Below are 21,425 nucleotides of genomic sequence, written 5' to 3' on the forward strand. Positions count from 1 at the left end.
AAGTATTTCTGACGCCCTTTTAAGGGCATCATGCAAAATATTCAGGGTTACTCCTATCTTAAGCAGTCTAAACAAACCTCAGTGAAAGACTTTTGTTTGGTTGTTTTGATCTCTAAAACTCTGTTCCTGCTAGTTTATCTTCTAGAAGGCATAATATTACTTAGTATATAACACTGAAGATTTTAACAACAAAATCCAATCCTCTAAAGAAAGACTGAAGACTGTAGAGCAAAGCTTCCAAAAACTTCTTGGAAAAAAAAATACTATACTGACATTTCAATGCAGAACAAACATCAACTTTCAGAAACTTCCAATTCTGAAAACTACTGGCTGAAGTTTTTTCTGTTTATTAAACAAATTTGTCAATTGCAAATATTTGTTGTTAGTTAACTATTGCTAATGGGACCATCTTTAAAACAGAATAAATTTCCAAGAGAGCTCTAGGATATCTACTCAAACGGGCAGCTGAAAATGATCATTAAAAATCAGTGGCAGATCAAGCCTCAGGGAACTATGTCTGAAAGCACAAGTATCTTGGGGCATCTTTATCCTGTTGGGTATTGCTAACTCAAGATTTGAGGGACTTCCTCAGAAAATATTTTGCTGTCCAGGTGAACTATGCATCCCAAGCTGCAAATATTAGATTGCATCTGCTCTCAATGTAGAAGCATTGCATCTGCCATAGAGCTAAATAGACTGCCACATCTGCAAAATCTGTTCTGAAGGGGAAAACCAAAAAAATCAACACATACAGCGAATGCATTTCTGACAACATGCAGACTTATGCAACTGCCAGTACAGCAACAGCCATTAGTTAAAATATTACATTATTGAATATGTGGCATATATACATTAAACAGAATATTCTGCAATTTTCAAATTGTAGTTAAAAAACAAGTATTACAACAGTAGTTATTTCCTTTTAAAATTATAACATAATTGTTGATAAAATAAGAAAATTGAAGTCTTTCCACAAAAAAATAGACACATTTTCCTTAAAAAAGTTCTGATGAAACATAAACACAGAGACATCCTGAAAATACTAGAAAAAATGTAAACTGGTATACATTGTTACCTGAAGCATTACTATGTCCTTGTCAAACATCTCTCTCCTGCACTTCACATTATGATAGTAATAAATCTGAAAAAAATACCCAAAAAAACCACACCACAATCATTACCAAAGTTAATATTTCATCTAAAATTATTTTACTTTTGTAAAAAAATAAACTCTGCTATACTGTGTTCATAAACAAAAAAATGAATCTGTAATTTGAAAAAAATTACACAATTTTATCTGTATGCAAAAAGCTTTTTTATAAAGCAAAAGACAATCACAGTTGCTGGTTGGGTTGTAGTGATGCAATGTCTGAATTTTACAAACTTACAAGCAAAAATCTTTTTGGCTTCTTTAGCTTATGTTTTAATATATTTGTTTAGCAATTAACTGTTTAAAATTCACAGGAAAGAAAGCCCTTGCAGTTGGAGAAATGTTTTCTCTTTGCTCCATGAATTGCTCTTTAATCATTTGAGAAACCATCTTTCAGGAATTGCCAGTGTCAGCAAAATGTTAATATTGTGACAGAACTATACTTAACCCAAACCATCCTGGGAAGGAACTCAACTGGACTGAGCCAGGCAGCAGCAGCACCACAATCCCTGCATGGCACTGAAAGGTGGGAAAGTTTGGTTCTACCACAATAGAGGGAAAATAAATAGGGCTGACAAATTTCTGCATAGGTCTGGAAATAAACTTCAGCATGCTACAGTCTCCTCTAGACACAAACCATTTCCACCAGAATTACATGACAACAGCTAGGCATGCCTTCCCTTTCTTCTCTATCCTAATAATCCACACATATAGATGTTGATTCCTATTATCTGGGAAAGTTCCAAAAGAAGCCGGCTGAACATGAGCTCTCCCCATAGACAAAGTAAAGAGAAAGGACTTGCAGACTCGGAGTTATGTTATCTCAACTAAATGAAGCTCTTAACTTCAAGATCCTGACCAGCAGTGAAAATTAAAACAGAGACTTATTTCACTACCAAAAACTAAGCTGAAATTCCAGATTTGATGTGTGTCTACAGTACTATGGGCACTGCTATAATTGCACAAAACTAGAGCTCTTTTTGGTGTAATGACAACAAGGACACCACCATATAAAGATCCTTCAAGAGTCAAGAAGTGTCAGAATATAATATATTTGAGCAGCTTAATTCAGTCTCCTAGCAAATATACATTGCAATTATCTAATGGACATGAGGGCTGACGGGACTGAAGGAATTTTCTTGCAAATAAATCAAGTTAACACCTCACAGAATTAAACCCTATTCCTGTTGTAATCTAAGACTTGCTGAGAAAATCGCTTGAGACAATCACCCTGGTGGGTGGTACTGACACCACAGTACCCATTTTATAGCTGTTATGCTTGGAACACCTAATTTATACAAACACTGAGAACATACGTTTAGAAATTAAAGTCTCCAGAAGTATTAGAGCTAAAAGCCAAGAAACACTTTGTTCTACACTGCTTCTAATGCTTCTGTGGGGTTTTTGGATTTAACTACTTTATAAATATAAATAGCCATAATACCATAATGCTGCATATTTTTATATCCAAGATACTTTTATGTGGAGGTGATGAATGCATTACCACGGATGCACAGATCTAATTCTGCACTTCCAACTGCTGCTGCACAGTACACAGTGAAAAAGCTAGGACTCATTAACTGCATTACTAAAACTCTACACACCAAGCACTAAGTTCAGTGGCCACTGCAGCAGTCCTGAAATAAAAAAGCAACTTCTGACTAAAACAAATCTAAGATCAGTTTAAAAGCAAAAATACTCAAATTATGCCAGTGCTGATAAAAACGCCTACCTCACATTGCCTTCCATAAGACTGACATAAGTAAAATTTAAATCAATACAGAAACATAAGGTTTTGGGGTCTGAAAGACCAAGAGCTCCTTCCATACTTAGCACTGGTGAGGTCCCACCTCAAGTGCTGTCTCCAGCTGTAGGCCCTTCACTTCAAGAAATACACCGAGGGTCATCCAGACAACCAGCGACAGGACAAAGAGAACACATACTCAGGGTATGCCAAGGGAGGTTCAGGTTAGAAACTGGGAAGAATTTCTTCATGGAAAAGGTTGCTAAAAATTGAAATGGACTGCCCAGGGAGGTGGTAGAGTCATCATCCCTGGAGGTGTTCAAGAAGTGACTGGACATGGCCCTTAGTGCTGTGGTCCAGCTCACAAGATGGTGTTTAGCCAAGGGTTGGACTCGATGATCTCAGAGGTCTTGTTCAACCTAATTGATTCTGTGAAATTATCCTGAGAGAGCTATCAGAAAAGAATGATTCTACAGCTACTGTGCACTTACCTGATTAACAAGAGAGAAGCCATTCCTTCTCCACATCCCTGCATGCACTTGGGCACATAGGACTAGGCATCGTAGAGGATGTTCTATTAACATGGGTGGGCTAAGCTCACTCTGCATTAAGAAAATGCAATATTTTGATGTATATTGAGAAAATAAAAGAACATGGGACTGAAATGAAGGAGGATGATATTTGTGATCATCAAAATATTTGGGCACTACAAAACACAAGCAAATCCAACAAACAAGTTAGATGAGCCTATTCACAATCTTTCAAATTGTTAATCACCCTTACATTCTGTCTTTGCTCCACACAGCTACTGCACAAGGGCTTTAGTTTATTCCTAAAGACAGTAGCTTTCATAGTTTATAACATTAACAGCAGCAATTTAACAACACTGTAATTTAATTTATTTCATTCAAAGGTTAAGTACTACTTCCTTCCAAAGACATTGAAATTTCTTCTCCCTGTTAGGTTTAATCCCCTTTTATTTTACCTTTTTTGACTACCCCTTAAAGAAATAGCATATCAATAAGAACAGGCAGAAAGCAAGAAACAGCTGGGGAAGAAAATGAGAACCCAGCCCAAGGAGAAGGAATCAGATCCTACCTGGGGTTCCTAAAAACAGTTTCTATTACAAAAAGGAGGTTATGCAACCTGAGTCTTAGTTACTTTAGAGAGCAATACTGCCTGCCTATGCTCTAGTCATGAATATCTAGATATTAATCTTTTAAGAGGTAATTTTACATACTAAAGATATTCTCTCTGCCTACAATTCACAGTACAAAGGCCCTTTGTTATATTTAATATCATCCTACACTTACATGACCAATTTCATGTTCAGCATTAATTATATTTCAAGAATATACAACATTTAATTACATACCAGGGGTAGCAGCTCTGGAAACTTATATGCCACTTCAGTTTTACTCAGCAAAACATGCAAGCCTACAAAAAGACATGAAGAAACCATACAGAATATTACATACAATATTTTAGGTAATTAAAACAGGACAAAAAAGGTCATCTAATTTACTTGCAGACCATTTTTCTAGACACAGCAACAAGTCTCCAAATTTATGATGTTGGAGCTACACAGTTATTTCCTGAGGAAACATGTTACAAAGAATACATTTTAAGATAATTGAAGTTTTCCCTTTGTATCTGTATAAGCCTTGCAGTACAAGTGAGATTTTTGTCTTTTTTTGAACCCTGTCATGTCCCCACAGTGAGAGCCAAGAGTCTTTGGTCTGTCAGGACAAACCATCAACTGCAGATACCTCATCCTTTTTATCAGTCCTTGGGGGTTTATAAAATACCTCAGGAACTAGAATAAGGCCCCTACAAAACACATTAAGGTTTTCTGGTTTGCTTTCTTTTGAAGTTACATGGACTTTGCTCAAAGATTCAAATATTCAAAGCCATTTGACACTGAGCTGCATGGCTCTTTACCTAAGAATTACATTCTTGACTTCATTATTTGTGAATTTATTTTTATCACATTCTTTCTGATTCTGTAAAGTAAAATTTACACAGTTTTTTCAACACAACTGCTGAACAAGATAGGCACAATATGAGGAGAAAGGCATAGCCTAATTTTCTGGTGACACATCTGTTTTATAAATCTGTTCTCTAACAGAATGTTGATTAGTCTATTCAAGCTGATAGCTAAACATATTCCAACCACGGTCCGTATTTTGTCACAGTTCTTTTGCGTCACTCAAGTGGCAAAAGCAGCAGGAGCTGCCTATAATACAAATCCAGAGGCATGAGACAATTTCCCCCAGCCTGAATGATAACAAGCTTTCTGGTGACTGAGAACATCTGGCCTGGAAGCTAGAAAACAGATAAAAAATGGCCAAAATTTATCCTATTCAGGCTTTAAACAATGCCTGTGTGTGTCTTCATGTACACACAAACACAAATCACACCTATAGAACATTTTGCATTTCCTGAAATATTTTTCAACTGTTCATACCTGCAAGTAAACGAGAAACTGGGAGATGAATGCTAACTTTTTCCTGAGAAACGCAGTATCTGATGGTCTCAACTGAATGTCCACACATACTGAGGACAATAGGCTGTTCTCCATCAGTAAACCCACTATGACACTGCATCAACACAGTCAGGCATTTCTTGTAAGCTTCAATCAATACTTTTTCCTAAAAGAAAGATTGCAGTTTACAGAGATTATGAAAAAAACACAGCTCTGAAAAATAATATAGACAACGTAAAAAAAACCCTGAAGGGTTTGCGATTTTTACCTTTAACAACAGTCCTGCAAAATTAAGATCAGGAATCCAACAAAAAAGCCAAATAAGGAGGGCACAAACTGCAAAACTAATACTGGTATGTCTGATTAGAAAAGTACCCATTAGGATGTTACTTGGCTTTGGGCTTTTTTTTGTAACTGACATTATGGTAACTTTCTGAAGAATGATCCTGCTAGGCTAGTAAAACCTGCACATTAACTACCAGTGACAGATTAAAGCCAGCCTGAATGTTCAGGTATTCCAGAATCACTTATTCCACAGCCATATTTTACCACGCTAAAGTTCTGAAATCTTGAAACACTTAGGGAGCAGAAACATGATTTATAATCAAGCAGTATTTGGTAGATCCAGGGCCTACTCCTCCATTCCCTCCTCTTTGAAAATTATAAACAGATAGGTTTCTGATACACTATCTTCAGATGTGTGACAAAACTCTCTACAATATTTGTAAAAGCCTTAACCATGCTCTTCTGAATGGGTCAGTACAAACCACACTAGTGTTTAAATACAAAGTAAAGATTTGCATTTTGTTATAGAAGATGCCCTTGGCTTATAGTGAAGTTGTGTTTAGGTCAATATTTACATGTATTAATATTTGGGTTTTATCCCTCTTCACAAAGAAAAACAATTCCAAAGGAACTTACATCTAATGCACACCAGTCCTGCATCATTGAAATAACAAGTGTTAATTTCATCTGCAGTGTAAATGCTGCTTCCCACTCTGGTTCCATTTCAATGTGCTGTCCTACTTGACGAGTTATTGGATCCATACCCTAGAACAAGAAGAATTATACATTTCAACAATGTATCACTGAAATACACTAACAGCAGAGACATGAGACAGTGGTTAGCAGTCCTTATAAACATACTGTTCCTGCAACAGGTAAAAAGAACATTGGGGGAATGAAACCACAAGTGAAGAGGTCTATTTGTGTGTCAGGAACAATTTATTCCTTAATACAAGGAGCAACTCTTAAGATGAACCACATTTTGCCCACAGAATTGTCTTGTCTGCCTCTACAAGTGCAAAATATGCCCTAAATGACACTTCTCATTTTGAACTGCTCTTCCTTTTTATTGTCCTCTAAGACAACATTTTAAGAAGTGAAGCAAGATGTTATGTTTTAGGAAAACGCAATGGCTCCAAAAGTGATACTGCATTGAAGTTATAAAATGAAGAGTAGATCAAATTTCTTCTATTTTAACATCATAATGGCTAACTTGCTGCTTAAGTTTTGTAATTCACAGAATTACGTACCTGCATACATTTGAGTAATTCTAAGAAGGCATCAAAACCCTCCAGGAACTTGCGTCTCAAGTCATCTGACCACTCCGTTGGCTTACTTATCAGCACGTACCTGGGGAGATTAGAAAGATGCAAGTGTTCATTTTTGATTTTTTTTTAAAGTCCTCAATTTCTCAAATCAGCACATAGTTAGTATACTTACTTGAGATCCAAAATGAGGCTCTGGACACGCCTGAATTTGAAAGCCTGCAGAGCAGTGTAACGTTCAAACTGAAACCTGCCTTGGATGTCACGGTGCCTTAAATGATCCATGAAAGTTTTGATGATAGTGGTCATGAGATTCTCTTCCGTTATTAGCATTCGAGCCTATGCCAAAGTACATTGAAATTTGCTGTAATTAGCAGACAAAGCTAAAAAGATTCTCACACTGCACCATGAAGTTTATAAAATACATTTTTTTAAAATCCAAAATAATGACATCAATAATTAGAACAGAACACTGAAAAGCACTCTTTTCACAGAATCACAGAAGACAAAAAAAAGGAATCTAGTCAAAAATCATCATAAGCCAGATTTCTTTTTTCAGATCCTTTCTGTACAGAAGTCTGTGTATGGTAAGGCCCCTGCTAATCTATATAATTATGGCACAAGACATATTATTATGTGTCTTATAATTAACTTGTACCTCCCTTTAAGCATGTGTTGTCTCCTCTCATATAGTTTGAGGCCCTTTAGGGGAGTGACAGCTCTTCTGCTTTCTGTTTACAAACTATCAAGAGCTGTGGTGAGCAGAGCCTCTTCTGAACTGTACATGCAATTTCCACATGGAAATTTCATGAAATAACCTCTAATTTTCCTCAAGGTCTACAGAATATATCCATGTGTTGTATGAAACAAATCAAGAAAGTCTGACAAAGATTGTCTTCATCACCCAGCTTAACCTAACCCAACTTCACAAAAGAGGAGGGGGCACTAAGTTATTGCCAGCTCCTACTCATGAGCACTTCCACAATTCCCCCATTCTGTTGGTTCTCCAGGTTAAATGGGATGAGCCTTACAATCCTTGGATCTGGCTAGTAGACCCAACAATATTTGGCACTCTGATTTACCACAATGACATTGTGGCTCTTGACTACAGCTTCCAGGTTCTGCAGCTGCTAATGATAATCCAAAATAGTTTCTAAAATGCTGCTGCAGTTGGGAAAAAGGATCTACTGATTAACATTTTCCTCCCAAAAAATCATCACCAACAGAGCTGTCCGTCCACCCTCAAACCAAAAAACCACAGCTCCTTGAGAGCTCAAACTCTTAAATTAATAAGATCAGTTTGAAAATGTTACTGGATGATGGTGGGGTGGTTTAAACTCTTCAACTTATTCATTTCGTTAAGAACGAGTGGCTATAAATATATTGAAAAATAATACTTAGTTCATGTGATAGAAGCTTATCATAATTACTTTCATGTCATCAGTCTATTCTATCATTCTGCACAACAGTCAAAATGCATTTGCTTTGCTTTTTTGTGTGCTTTTAAAATAGAACACATATAAAAAGGGTAGTGCAATTACTCTGCCCTGGGAAATGTTTGAAATTACTTTTTCAAAAAGTAGTATTGTTCCACCCCATCTGCCAAAGGGAAAAATACCATAACCATCTGAATATTAGTTGGTGAAGTCTAACTGTACGTCTGAATATTGGCAACATTCTTACTGAAAGCATCAAAATTAAAAGAGGTAATACAATATTGTCCTGAACCATGGGAACAAAATCCTGAGTTCCTGTTGAATTCCCATGAATATCATCCACCCCTAAGAAACTGAAGTTTTCTCAGTATTGTGATTGCCATGCTACTATTGAATTTAAGAGCTCAATGAAGCTTATTCAATTTGGAAGGATTCAGAAGCATTTATTTTTTAAACAATTCTGGGTATAAAAATTAGACTTTTATTCCAGTACAGATTCAAATTTTAATTTGTCCAGTTCATAATACAAGCAAAGACAGACTTAAATGAAGACTGGAACAAAAAAAAAAAGTTTCCCAAACAAGATGGTGAAGGACCGCAGATTTAGTGAGCTGGGAGAAGTCACAGCGCTTGCAGCACCAAAACAAAAGTTAACTGGAAATCTAAAAGAAGGCACTGTCTTGAGACTCAAAGTACCAAAGGAAGTAGGGAGTATCATGAGATAATTCTTGCTTGCACTTGTGTTGATTGGAAAATGAACATAAAGTGGATCACTTATAAAATTGCACCAGAATGATGCTCTGAAACCATGATATGCAAACCATAATATAGACTTCTACAAACAGTAAATGTGGCTCAGTATGATGAGGAATTTAAATGGTATGTATATTTAAATAAATATGAAAGCACCTTTCTAAAAAAAAGTAAAAGAAAAATGTAGAAAGAAAAACCAGAAACACCCAGTCCACTCTGGGAAGCCAGTCTGAAACATCCTGATGTTATGCTTTCACTTCTAAACCCATAGCAATGTATGCAAACAGTCTGACTGTTCTGCATTTCCACAGTAATGTTAAAGAAATCTGCAGCCTTGATTTATGAACTTTGAGTGGGTTTTAACAAATAAAGATTTCCTTTTTTGGTCTTTTAGTACTTACAAGAGAAGGCACTGTGAATATCTGTATCGAGAGGTCAGCAATTGAGAACTCTCTGTCGTGGTCATCTTTCATAAAATCACTCTGCAATCGCTCATAGTTCTATTAAGAAGGAGGCAAAAAAAGGCAAGGAGTGCCAACTATCAGTTTTTAAAAGAAAGACAGGCACTACTCACCAGAGTAGGTACAGTGAAGAGTTGGACAGACAGAGCAGCCACCGATACTGCCCGTTCGTGATCATCCTCCATATAATCTCTCTGCAACTGCCGGTAATTCTAAACAACAAGGGGAAATTCACCTCTAATCCACACTGACCTGATTTTTTAACTTAAATGTCTGCTCTGGGAAACTTTAATGCCATGAAAAAGGGAAGAGTAGCTCTAATGGATTATTATTATGGTATTTTGTACAAAGAATATGACAACTTAATCTGCTCACATGTGAGATCTACTCACTCTCATTTTCACAATAAAGGCTACTATTTTATTTTCTACCCAAGAGTCTGCAGCAGAGTGAGCAGAATTTTACAGTGCTGATTTAAAGCATTTCAAATACCAGTTACTGCACAAATACTAATCAGCATGACTGAATTTCAGCATTATTTCTAAGCAGTGCTATAACAGCTTATACCTCAACAACGAGCAGTGATTAGCTCTTAAGAAGTGATAGCCTGCATAGCTGATGGTGAAGGCAAAAACATCTGAACTGCTTTAGAAATGGGGCGTCTGAAAGGTCATTTCCTTCCCAAGAAATGAGATGCCATTATAACTAATATACTGAAGAGTAAAATAAAATTTCCAGCATTTAATTTCAAATTTTCACTTCCATAAAAAGGAAAAAAAAATTGAGTAAGAATTCATTTAAATCACTGTATACTAACTAGACTCTCTTCACTAGACAGTTTTAGCATTTAATGGCTCTTTATAAGAAAGATACTTACTCTCGCAAAGCGGATAGCAAAAAGTTTCTTGTATTTCAAATCCATAAGAAGACTGCTCATGAATAACTGGTGATATACATTTCTAGCTCCTGTCAACAAAAATGAATGAAATATTGCATGTCACTATTTTCTATCAACGTATTATGAAAACATTTAGAAAAATAATAGAATTAGGTAAATGTGCATTTCAGAGTAGAAGCTGCTTTGATGAAGTCTGTAAGGTGGTAACAAAGGATAAAGAAGAATAACAAATCAAAATTCTTCAAGAGGCATTATTTATTACTCCTGTATAAGATAGCACTGTTGAATGGGAATATATAAGGGAAATTGGCAAAACAAGAACAGAACTCTGTTCCTCTACAGGATAAACAGGGGATTTAGATGGGAAAAGAAGAGAATACTATTACGAGAAGTCTTGGGAACTGCAACAAATTTTCCTAGTTGGGAATATCTCCATAAAGTAATCAGCTAAGGTATCTCTGAATTTCTAATCTGTCTGGACAGCATCTCAGAAAGTATTATCAATACAAATTATATTAATCTCTATGGAGCTTGGAAAAAAATGCAAATATGCATAACTTCTTCTGTAGATCACTTTTTAATCAAAAGCCATGACACTATCTCCTTAATGCAGAGAACTACGGAATATGAGAAAAAGTAGAGAAATATTGATGTCGAAATAGAGATGTAAAAGTTACTCCTTGCTTACATGAAAGATATTATCCTAAATAAACTGGTATAAAAATGTTGTAATACTCGTGAAAAGCAGTACTTTTCGTATTACAAAACTTGCAGTGCCAGGACTTCTTTCTCAAGATAAAGGTATTAGATAAACAAAACCTACAATAATAATTTTCTCCATACTACATCCACTTTCTACCTTACTTCTTACTTATTTTATTGCTACTCCAAGAAGTTCCCCAGCAGACATATTGCATCATTCCCTACCTGTTCTTTGTTCTTCTCTTTCTTACACCTGGCTTTACACTCTCTTTCAGGGTATCAAATCAGACAGAGAATCAATGACGGAATAGAAATTAAGTACCTCCCCTTCCTCAAAATTGCAACTTTTCTAGCTGATTCCTTTATATCAAACAGCCTTTCAAGGTTTCAAGAGCTCTAAAACAACAGAACAGTAATTTTCACTGAATGTTCTCAGAATACTTAAGAATACCTCATGAACACAAACATGATTCAAAGCAGACTCTGCCTTATCCCTTAAAAATAGGCATTTTGGTAGATATGAAATGGATGCTGAGATCCTATAAAGCAGAAACATCCCCAATTTCTCTATCATTTATTCAATTCCCATTAACTATCACTATCATTTGCATATTCTAGTCAATTTTAATTTTAGACCACTTTGAAAAATCAGACCTAAAACCAGCCCCATCTCCAAATGGTTTCTGTATGTTCTTGTCTTAAATACACTTGGGAGTGGATCATGAAGGGTGAGATTGTAACAAATTAGCTAAAATTACCCACAATACACCACAGTAAAAATGATCAAATATTAGTTGATACAATAAAAGGAAAATTTAGGCATAGCATTCTCTACCATTTTCCAGAGCTTTGTTTAAACTCACCTTTCCACAGTTTAGAATCATACAGCATCAGCTTATCTACAAGAGAAGAATTTTCACCATCTGGACCTTCTTGCAAACCAACTTGACACAATATTCGGCGAAGGCCATCTTAATTAAGAGAAATGGTACAAGTTAGTTACACCTCAAACAAAAATGTGTGTTATTTTGACATCCTGAAATTTTCATACAACACAGAAGCCCTCACACTGCCCCCTTTTTCATGACAACTGAATAACAGCACTCATATTGTGCTGATAAAAACACAAATATTTCACACCTTGCAAGTTTCACGCTAGCCTTTTGGAACACAGTAACATAGTGAAAATTACCAAACACAATGATTTGATTTAAAGTTATGAAATTAAAATGTGGTTCCTTATAAAATAAACAGTTACACAACAGACTAATTTCCCAGAGTTTAGATTTCCTGATGAGACTCCATTGAAAAGGGAAATATAATTAATACATGAAATTACTTGTATATTTATGCTATCATTTTAAGGCTTATCTGCATATTTTCTTCTAATGAAAAGAAGCAATAACTGTAACCACATGAACATGTAAGTCATATGCTTGCAGACAAGCCTGCATCTGAAACACAGCACAGCCCAGACATGCTCCTGTTAAGAATTTTCAATCTGGCTTTGCACTGCAGGTAATGCATATTCCCTTAGAACTATGGGACTTACAGCCTTTAACTTCCACACCCTGCTTGGCATCTCAGCTCCTCGGGCAGAGTGGCTTAGTGCTGTGTACACTGCACCATGTGCTGCATGGTGCAGAAATATACACTCTGAGAACCCCTGCAGCAGTTTGGGGTTATTCCTTTTTGCTTTGCAGAGTTCAGTTCCAACTACTGTTATGAAGGACAACAAATTAATGGAAAGCATTGTTCAGCAATTGTCAAACAGACACTGGAATAAGTGGAAGAAGGGATATTTGCTAGGCAGGATGTACTGGTCAAACTTCTGACTGAGTTCCATAGAAAAGCTTTTTCTTTTTTTTTTTTAATTACCAGAATTTGTCATTCCTTTGACAGCAATCATCCAACCTAACTCTGGCACAGCAGAAGATCCCTCTACCTCTCACTCAGCCATTGTTCAGGGACATTTCAGTGTAACCACCCAAGCACCAACTTTATCACCCCATGTTGCAGATGAAGGGTTTTACAGACTGTTTAAAAGACTGAGCAGAATTTAGTTGTTTGGGTGTGTCTGTTAAAAAGCTAAGGGAAACCAATTCTTTCAGAAATGCATTTCACAAAACAAGACTCAGAGTACAATATTGCATCCCAAGACATGAAGGCAGTTCAAGTAAATGAGCACACTGGTCACAGACAAGATGTATGTGTGCTGTTTACAAACATGCCTTTTGCCCTTCTGAAACATAAAGAACTCAGCACTTAACGACCTGAACTTTTCAGAACTTCAGAAACACTACATACAAACTCAAAATTCTGCACTTTCTTCTGCAATATGAGACACGAATGACATATTCAAGTTACTTTTTTGCAACAGTCATTTAGTGCTGAAAATTAATGACTGTGGCACCTGACACAAATGACGTGGCACAAGACTGGGCTTAAAATGAGATAGACAGTGCCTGCCTACATGTTTCACTGGAAGGAAAACTTCCTATAGAAGGAAATTTCCTTCATAACTCTTTCCCCTTTCTCCTAATACCTACAACTGCTACCATAACTTTTGTTCAAAAGTTTGATTTACTAATCTTTAAAATTTAAACACAAAGTATTTATGTTTCAAAAATGAGAACATGTTACAAAGACCCTGTGCATGAAATCTTGGTTTTCCAACTATCAGTCTAATAAAACAGTCTCTGAAGAAATGATGCACTTATTCAGGATGTATGTGCAATATGACAGCTGAGTGTGCTTTGCTAATACTTCTTGCTAACATTTCCAGATGAAAAAAATACAAATTGCAAGGGTGTCTGTATCTACATTTATCCATATCAGCAGTTTGGCACTTTTCCTTTTATTTCCTCTCATACCCTCATACCCTCTCATCTTCACAATCTTATGATTTACCAGGACAAAGGGGGAACAAAGTCAAAACAAAAACTGAGCTTTCCCATAAAATCTGATACTGTGTATCTTGATTCCTTTGAAGAAACCTCTTTTAAAAAATCTGATTAAGACTTTGTCAGCTTTTATACTTACCAAAACCTTCTACAATTCCTTACATTTTCTCTGTTCTACTTAGCAAAAAATCTGAAGCAATCGCTTTCATCTACATTCATCAAATTACTTCTGAATAATTTTGTTTTATCTAATCAGACAGGCTATTTTCAGCCTACTGCATTCATTTAAAAAGAAGTAGGGACTGAAAAAATAGCTTTTTGGCATACTGCATTTGACAGCAATTCTCAGCTTCTGTTCAACAGCAACTAAATAGAAAAGACTACGTGAGACTGGTAGCACTTTCACATGGAAGTTAGAATTCAGAACAGCACTTCAGTAAGAGAAAATAGAATGAAGTCTGACAAGTTATTAATAGCTTTGCCTTATACATTACATATCTGAAATAAGTAGACAAAATTGCTTCAGAAAATGAGCTCCTCTCACAAAAATTTTCTAACTTATCTCAAAAAGATCAATTTTGCCCACCTGAATATCCAATAACACTGCCAAGCCAAGTTAGGAGCTTCAGACCAAAGCTCTGATGGGCAACAATAGATGAATGCATAACTTGCACTTTCAATGGCTTTGTCTGGCGACTGGTATTTCTCTTAAAAAGAAAAGGAAAAAGGAGGCAATGCATATTTAAGTGAGGACCGGCATATACTTCTATACAGAAATGCAGCATTCCTGTGATTAATTTTGATAATTTATAATATTATATATTCTAATTACTAACACCTACATAGCAAACCCAAAAAAAACCTGAATTTTGTTTATCCTATTAATATTTGAAGGACCTTATTATGCAATATCAGCATATTTAGGTCAAGCCATTTTCCACTCTTGGCCTGTTATCAGTGCTCACACTGATCAGCTGCATTTTACTGATAAACAATCCCATGTTCAACCCAAGACAACCATGCATGTTTGTCCCTCTCAACATGACAAGCAAGTCACACACCAGCCCATCATGGAAACTGACTGAGCACAGTCTATTTTCAAAAATACAAATTAAATATTGAGAATTTACCCTCATCTATGTATTAGAAAGCATAATAGTTAGATGTTACACATAAAAGCTATTTGTTCTTTGCCTGCATGGGCAGCAAGTTAAAAATATTGCACAACATTATCTTTAAAAATATGCTAATGCTTTTAAAATACCTTAAATAGTCAAGGAACAGTAACTCTAGTTGCAGCATTTGTTTTTCAACAGTTGCAGTATCATACATAAACTATTTATTTCATGTGATTAAGTACTGCACTGCAGCAGTTAACAAAAAATTAAAAGAAAACATTATTCTCCCATTTTTACATGGAAGAATCTTGCAATATATAGATATTAATATATATGCATATATAAATGCATAGATGCAAAATGAAAATATTTGCAGTTTCACACTTGGATTCAATGAGTAATAATTTCCATAACTGTTGCTGTGAAAGACATAAGCAACTTCACACTATAAGAGAAAAACTGTAATAATTTAACTTCACTGATCTGAACTAGCATGTAATTCTAAAAGATACATTCAAAGTTCCTGGCCACATCTGGTTTATGAAGGAAAAAAGTGTCTACAAACTTCCTTTTAGAAAATTATTTTGGTTGTCAGGTAGGCCACAGTAGGAAAAAAAAAATCCAACAAAAGACCAGTAACAACAAAAACCCATAAACCAGTATTTTGAAACCTCTACTACATTGTAAATAGTATCTCCCAACACTTTGTACCATTAAAATATAATGAGTCATACTCAACTGGGTAGCAAAGCCTCCTTTTGCTTAAGATGAGGCAAGTAAGGAGATAACATCCCTTACCACCATTACTTACCACTATTACTGATTTTGCCTGATCACAGTATTGGAAGTCTCCGTATCGAACAGACCTACGGCCCTGCAAATTCAAGAAGATGTAACATTACCACCAGCTCCTAAACAAGGAGTCCCAATTCTTTGTTTTACATTAGTAAAAAAAACCAGTAAAAGCTTCAGATGCATGCTAACTACTCAGCCTTTCCTGCTATTTTCACTTTTTAAAGTACCGTATATAGTTAGACACTTGGATTTCCCAAATGCACTCTGTACTTTTTAAAAGAAGATAAAATTGTATCATATATTCAGTTACCTGTTACATTAAATTTTCTGTGTATAACATTGTTCTTAAAAGGAACAATGAAAAGAACCACACTTATTAAAATACTGAAAACATTAGTACAAAGGCATTGTTCATTAGTTTTGATGTAACTTGAAGATATTTCAGTGCCTTTTAAAAAGCAGATATTAAAATTAACTGATCTTTTAAACAGACAATTGAAGCACTTGTTTTATTCCAAAAGGAAGGTTTTCAGTCTTTCTCTACTGTCAATCCACACATCAAAACAGATAGCTGATTGAATTCATAGCATACTGCAGACAGGAAAACTCACTGGCATTTTAGATCTGATGCCAAATCACTGCTTCAGGCATAACATTCTCATTTCTTTCACATATACACTCATGTATATATGCATTCATGTATGCATTTAGAAGTAGAAGGCATCAACAGTAGGGAAAAATCCGAGTGTATCCCACAAGCACATGCTCAGGTCAGCTCGTATTCAGGGATCAGATGTGAATCTTTTGGTTACCAGTATCACAAAAGATAGAACAGTGGTAACACAAAACCAAAATCTACTTCAGTGTTAAGTAATATGAAGTGGTTTTATTTCCTGCTCCACTGACCTCCCTGAAGTACTTCAACTGCCCAAAATGACATTCTCCTTGCCATTTAGGAAAAGATTTCTTCCCTACACCCTCCCCCACAAAAAAAGGCACTAGTCAGTAAGCCAAGTAAAAAACCACTTTTTTCATGTCAACTGCTTACAGGTTCATTGCAAAAATAACAAGATGCAGTTACCCAATGAAGTATCACTTTCTTTAAAAAAATGAACATCAGCCACACTACAAACACGGCTGGCATAGTGCTTCTGAAACTGAAATACTAGTTACAATTATGTTCAGCATATAGTGATTCTGAACTCGCTGTTCCTCCTAAAAACTGTGTTAAATGCTTTTACCTCTTTCTGCCACTACAATCTGACAATTACGAAAAGGAAAATTAAATAAAATTTTAAAAAGAAACCACAAACCATGAATAGTTCCACAAGCACCAGAACAAAAGTAGTCAGTTATGGATTTTATCCCTCACACTTAACTGGTGTTACTCTGAGAAGCACTTCCTATGTTTGGAGCACATTTAGGGGCTCTTTCAATGTCAGCTCCTTGGTTTAGTAAGGGAAGGGTCAAAGCTACAGCCCATCCTTGACAGAGTGAGAAACACCTTGGTATTTAACCTTACAAGACCTACTAGAACAAATTTACACTGAAACATATTCAGTATCAGGTCTAGTTTGGACTGGCCGAATGGTATTTAGGCACTGAGACGTTTAGTATTTCCTATTAAGCCATTTTAGGGTGGTATGACACAAAGGACTCACAGACTCACATTAACCATATGCTTTGGGAAAACAGACTAAAGTAAGTATAGCCATAAAACAAACATTAGGTCAAGGTAATTAAAAGTTCCAACAATTAATTCACTTACATCTCTATCTACTGTTGTTGCAAAACCAATGGCTTCCTTCTGTGTGCAGTTGACAGCCTTCTGAAGAGTATAAATAACTTGTTCATAGGTATGGACTTCATCATTAAACAGCATGCAGTAGTAAGTGTCACTCTTCTCACTTCAAAGCAATGATTGAATTTATGTCATTCAAAGCAACGATTGAATTTATGCCATTTAAAGCAATGTTAAAAGTAAAAGCAAGAGCAAAGGAAAAAATATGAGAAATACAAAACGACTACAATTATTGTATACAAAGTATTTCTGACTATTTTAAGAAAAGTAAAAAATATTTTTAAAATCAGAACCTGCATTTTCAACTGTAAATAACTGTAAGCCTTTAAAAGGCAGAAGACAAGCATTATACTTACATCATTTCTAGTCCAGGCAATTCATTTTCCTTTTCCCATGTTAATATATCTACTGCATATTTAAATGCAATGGCAAAAATATTATAAGCTCTTGCTACCATATCTTCTGGTAAGTGCACAAGAGGATCCTGGAAAGTAAATATAAATAGCAAATGTGAAATTAAATTACATTCAAAACAAACTGTCAAACTTGCATCTCCCTTTATCAAAGAATGATGTAAGCATCTTTAATGATGTCTTTCTTTAAATGACTTTGCAGTTGAAAGGAACAGAGTCAATAATCATCCTGTTTTCTTCTTCCAGCTCTACACTGACAGTCACCAAAGCTCTAATCTAACATTCAGTACCTGAATGTTAACTTGCCTCTGATCACCCATTTACATTTTCACACATTCTTCCATTCTCACTCTCCTTGTTCTCACTCCTGCACACCTTTTAAGACAGTTCTTTGGAAGAACTTTAACCTCAGCTGTATTAAAATCTGCTTCTTCTGCTATGCCTTCAAAACCATAATTTAAAATCCCTGTATTTTTTGTTCCACTTATCAATATTAGTAAACTGCAGAATACAAACGACCATGCATCTCTTGTCCTGTTTTATATGCAGCATGCATTAAAAGGCATAAGTCTTATCTATCGAGGTTTATAGAACATGCAGCACACTGGCATCATGATTTATGATGCACGTCTCTTATATGCTGTGGTATATAAATAATTAACTGCTGAAATCTAAATAGGTGTTTCATAATGATCTGTCCACGTCTCAGTCTTGCTCACAGAGAGCTGTTCCCCTTTTGTCCGTGCACCCATTTGTGCCCACTCTGTGATCTCCATTTGACAAATGCAGCAGCCCCTACAAACTTGTCCTTCTCTCTGTGCCAGAGCAGAATGGAGGCTGCTGAAGTTGGGGGAATGGGAATGTGGAGGGGGAGGAACAGAACAGCTGCAAAGACAAAAGACCACTTTTTGGAGCAGCAAATGAGAACCACTGGCAACTCTCAATAAGACAGTGCAGGTACCACAGCCATTTCATTCCAGTCCATTTCAAGGATGGTGAATAGAAAACTTTATAAACCTCTTCTCTTTTTGTCTTTTACTGTATCAAAATTTGGAGAACAACTAGCTCCTCTTCTACAAACCTGGACAGGGAATGCTGCATGGCCTGCAGGTCACCTGGATATAAACTATACACTGAGTCACTCACTGACTCGATTCATCATTTGATATTTTGATGCATGTGTAAGTGCTAGACAATTAAAATATTTAACAATGGCCTAATTTCTGGTTTAGGATTACCTAATACTAAATTCTGTGCTTCACTACAGCTTAGGCTGTATAAAAATGATCACAATAATAATTTCTCAACTTAAGTCTGCATCATCTAAAGGAGGCTCTTGACAGTCAGTGATTCACCTGTACTAATAAGTACCCCAAGACTGTTTGGGAATATTTGGAAGCTTTACCAGAGTGGTAAGAACTGCCATTTTGTTTTTTTTCTTTCCCTTCATTTAAAAATTATCCAGGGCATGAAGAACTATCAGCCACCAAAAGCAAAGGCAAACCATAAGCATCAGCAATCCCCCCCACTCCCAGCACTTTCACACACCTGGGCAAGGCAGAAAATAGGCTCCAATAACGCTCAACAAACCATCCTTAATCCACCTCTAACATAACACTGGCATAAGAGATACCAGCGTCCATGGTTTATGGGGAAGAAGCACAAAGCCTGTCCAGAACCTTGATTTTTCTGTCAGGCACTCACTGTGTGAGTATCTTTGGGCACAGAAGTAGCAGTCCACCCAAGATTTCATAACAAGAGTTTCCTAAGGCTGCTGACTAATGTAAACTGGCATGTAGACCAAGTGCTAGAATCTTAGGGCTGAGAGAGTGGGAGCAGATATTAGACCACTATCACTGAAAATACAATTACAGTTGCTTCACTCAAATCATCAGATCAGCAAAATTACTACCAGTGCTTGCCTTAGATTTTCCCTTTAAAAAAAATCTCACAGAAGTTATACTAAGTAAGAAGAGATGTGAGTGGCCAGGTCAGAAGCCCAATTAGCCACACTCATTCCTGAGATGTAATAACAGGTAAGAAGATTATAAGTAGAAGACAGAATGCTTCTTTAGTCTCCAGTAACTTAAGACACTAACACTTCACACACCAAAGATGCTACCTACAATTTTAAATTGCCATTGGTAATTTTTCCTCCCACAACCACGTTAAATTTCCTTTCAAACATGTATAAACTTTTAACAATAGTATTTTGCACTGGTTAGTCCAGCAGCTTGAGTTCTTTCTGTAAGATGTGGCATGTCTTTTTGCCTTTAATACATCCAAGTTGTTATGCTCTGATTCTGTGGTCAAGATGTGTTCTCTATTTACCTTCTCCATACCAAACAATGTCTTTTAAATTCCTTTGCCTTACATCTCCGTTATGACTTTCCTGTGACAGCAAGGTATTTTGAGTTTTAAAAATCTGTGCACTTCCCTTTAGTAAGAATCAGAATATCTGTTGCACAGACAGCTGAATTTGGCTTCTTGGTGCAGATGATTACGTACAGACTTGTTTTCTTTTGCATGTGGCAGAATCCCTTGACCTCTCGAATATACAGAGAAACAAAGAAGTAGAACTAAAACTGAAGAGGTGACCAAGAACTTAAAATGAAGCCTTTAAGTAGAAAAAAAAATTAAGGAACTTCTTAAGATATTCATTTTTGTCTAACACTATGGTTCAAATAATTCTATTTAAGTTCCTACAGCCTCTCATGCAGACTAAATACCTGTATACTAAATAAAATTAATCTCAAGTGAAGGATTTACATATACACACACATATACACAGTTAACAATGTTTTGAAACATGATGCCTCAATTGTAATTACCTCCTCTTCAGCAGTTTCTGAAGTGTTAAGTTCATGCTTCTGACAGTAAGGACCTTCCTTCCAAGCTTCTGTATCACCACAGTCACAGAAACCTCCTCCACCTGATGTTGTCATCTAAAATTATTTAAAAACAAAGCCATTCATGTGAATATGCATATATATCATATGTGCACATAAAGAAATGAGTCCTCACAGCTCTACTATAAAAGCATGATCACAACACCCAACAGCTGAAAGCCTGTCTACATCATCAGTGTGCCTATGTCAAAAGAAAAAAACTTGAACAACAAAACAACATCAAACACCTGCATTCTGCCCCATCTGAAGTTTTCAGATCTTCTGAATCTATTACTTGCCACGGCATCTGTACTATGCCAAACTCTCA

The 21,425-nt window shown here is 36.0% G+C and overlaps 1 protein-coding gene across 2 annotated transcripts in view; it reads right to left on the reverse strand.

The window, feature by feature from the left end:
• Positions 1-21,425, reverse strand: part of UBR2 (ubiquitin protein ligase E3 component n-recognin 2) — a 55,954-nt gene that overhangs the window by 25,401 nt on the left and 9,128 nt on the right. Inside the window, exons 4-18 of one of the 2 annotated variants that reach the window (XM_012572359.5) lie at positions 21,041-21,154; positions 18,153-18,280; positions 17,764-17,902; positions 16,012-16,074; positions 14,669-14,789; positions 12,043-12,150; positions 10,457-10,545; positions 9,520-9,618; positions 7,105-7,268; positions 6,915-7,014; positions 6,301-6,429; positions 5,362-5,545; positions 4,270-4,331; positions 3,386-3,496; positions 1,076-1,141 (exon numbers count right to left, since the gene is read on the reverse strand). In XM_012572359.5, the coding sequence (XP_012427813.3) occupies positions 1,076-1,141; positions 3,386-3,496; positions 4,270-4,331; positions 5,362-5,545; positions 6,301-6,429; positions 6,915-7,014; positions 7,105-7,268; positions 9,520-9,618; positions 10,457-10,545; positions 12,043-12,150; positions 14,669-14,789; positions 16,012-16,074; positions 17,764-17,902; positions 18,153-18,280; positions 21,041-21,154 (1,677 nt within the window). Of the gene's footprint in view, positions 1-1,075; positions 1,142-3,385; positions 3,497-4,269; positions 4,332-5,361; positions 5,546-6,300; positions 6,430-6,914; positions 7,015-7,104; positions 7,269-9,519; positions 9,619-9,692; positions 9,792-10,456; positions 10,546-12,042; positions 12,151-14,668; positions 14,790-16,011; positions 16,075-17,763; positions 17,903-18,152; positions 18,281-21,040; positions 21,155-21,425 lie in introns of both variants that reach the window. The other variant, XM_002195101.6, reaches the window with a different exon arrangement.

This window comes from Taeniopygia guttata, chromosome 3, assembly GCF_048771995.1.
Source record: "Taeniopygia guttata chromosome 3, bTaeGut7.mat, whole genome shotgun sequence".
Classification (NCBI taxonomy): Eukaryota; Metazoa; Chordata; class Aves; order Passeriformes; family Estrildidae; genus Taeniopygia; species Taeniopygia guttata.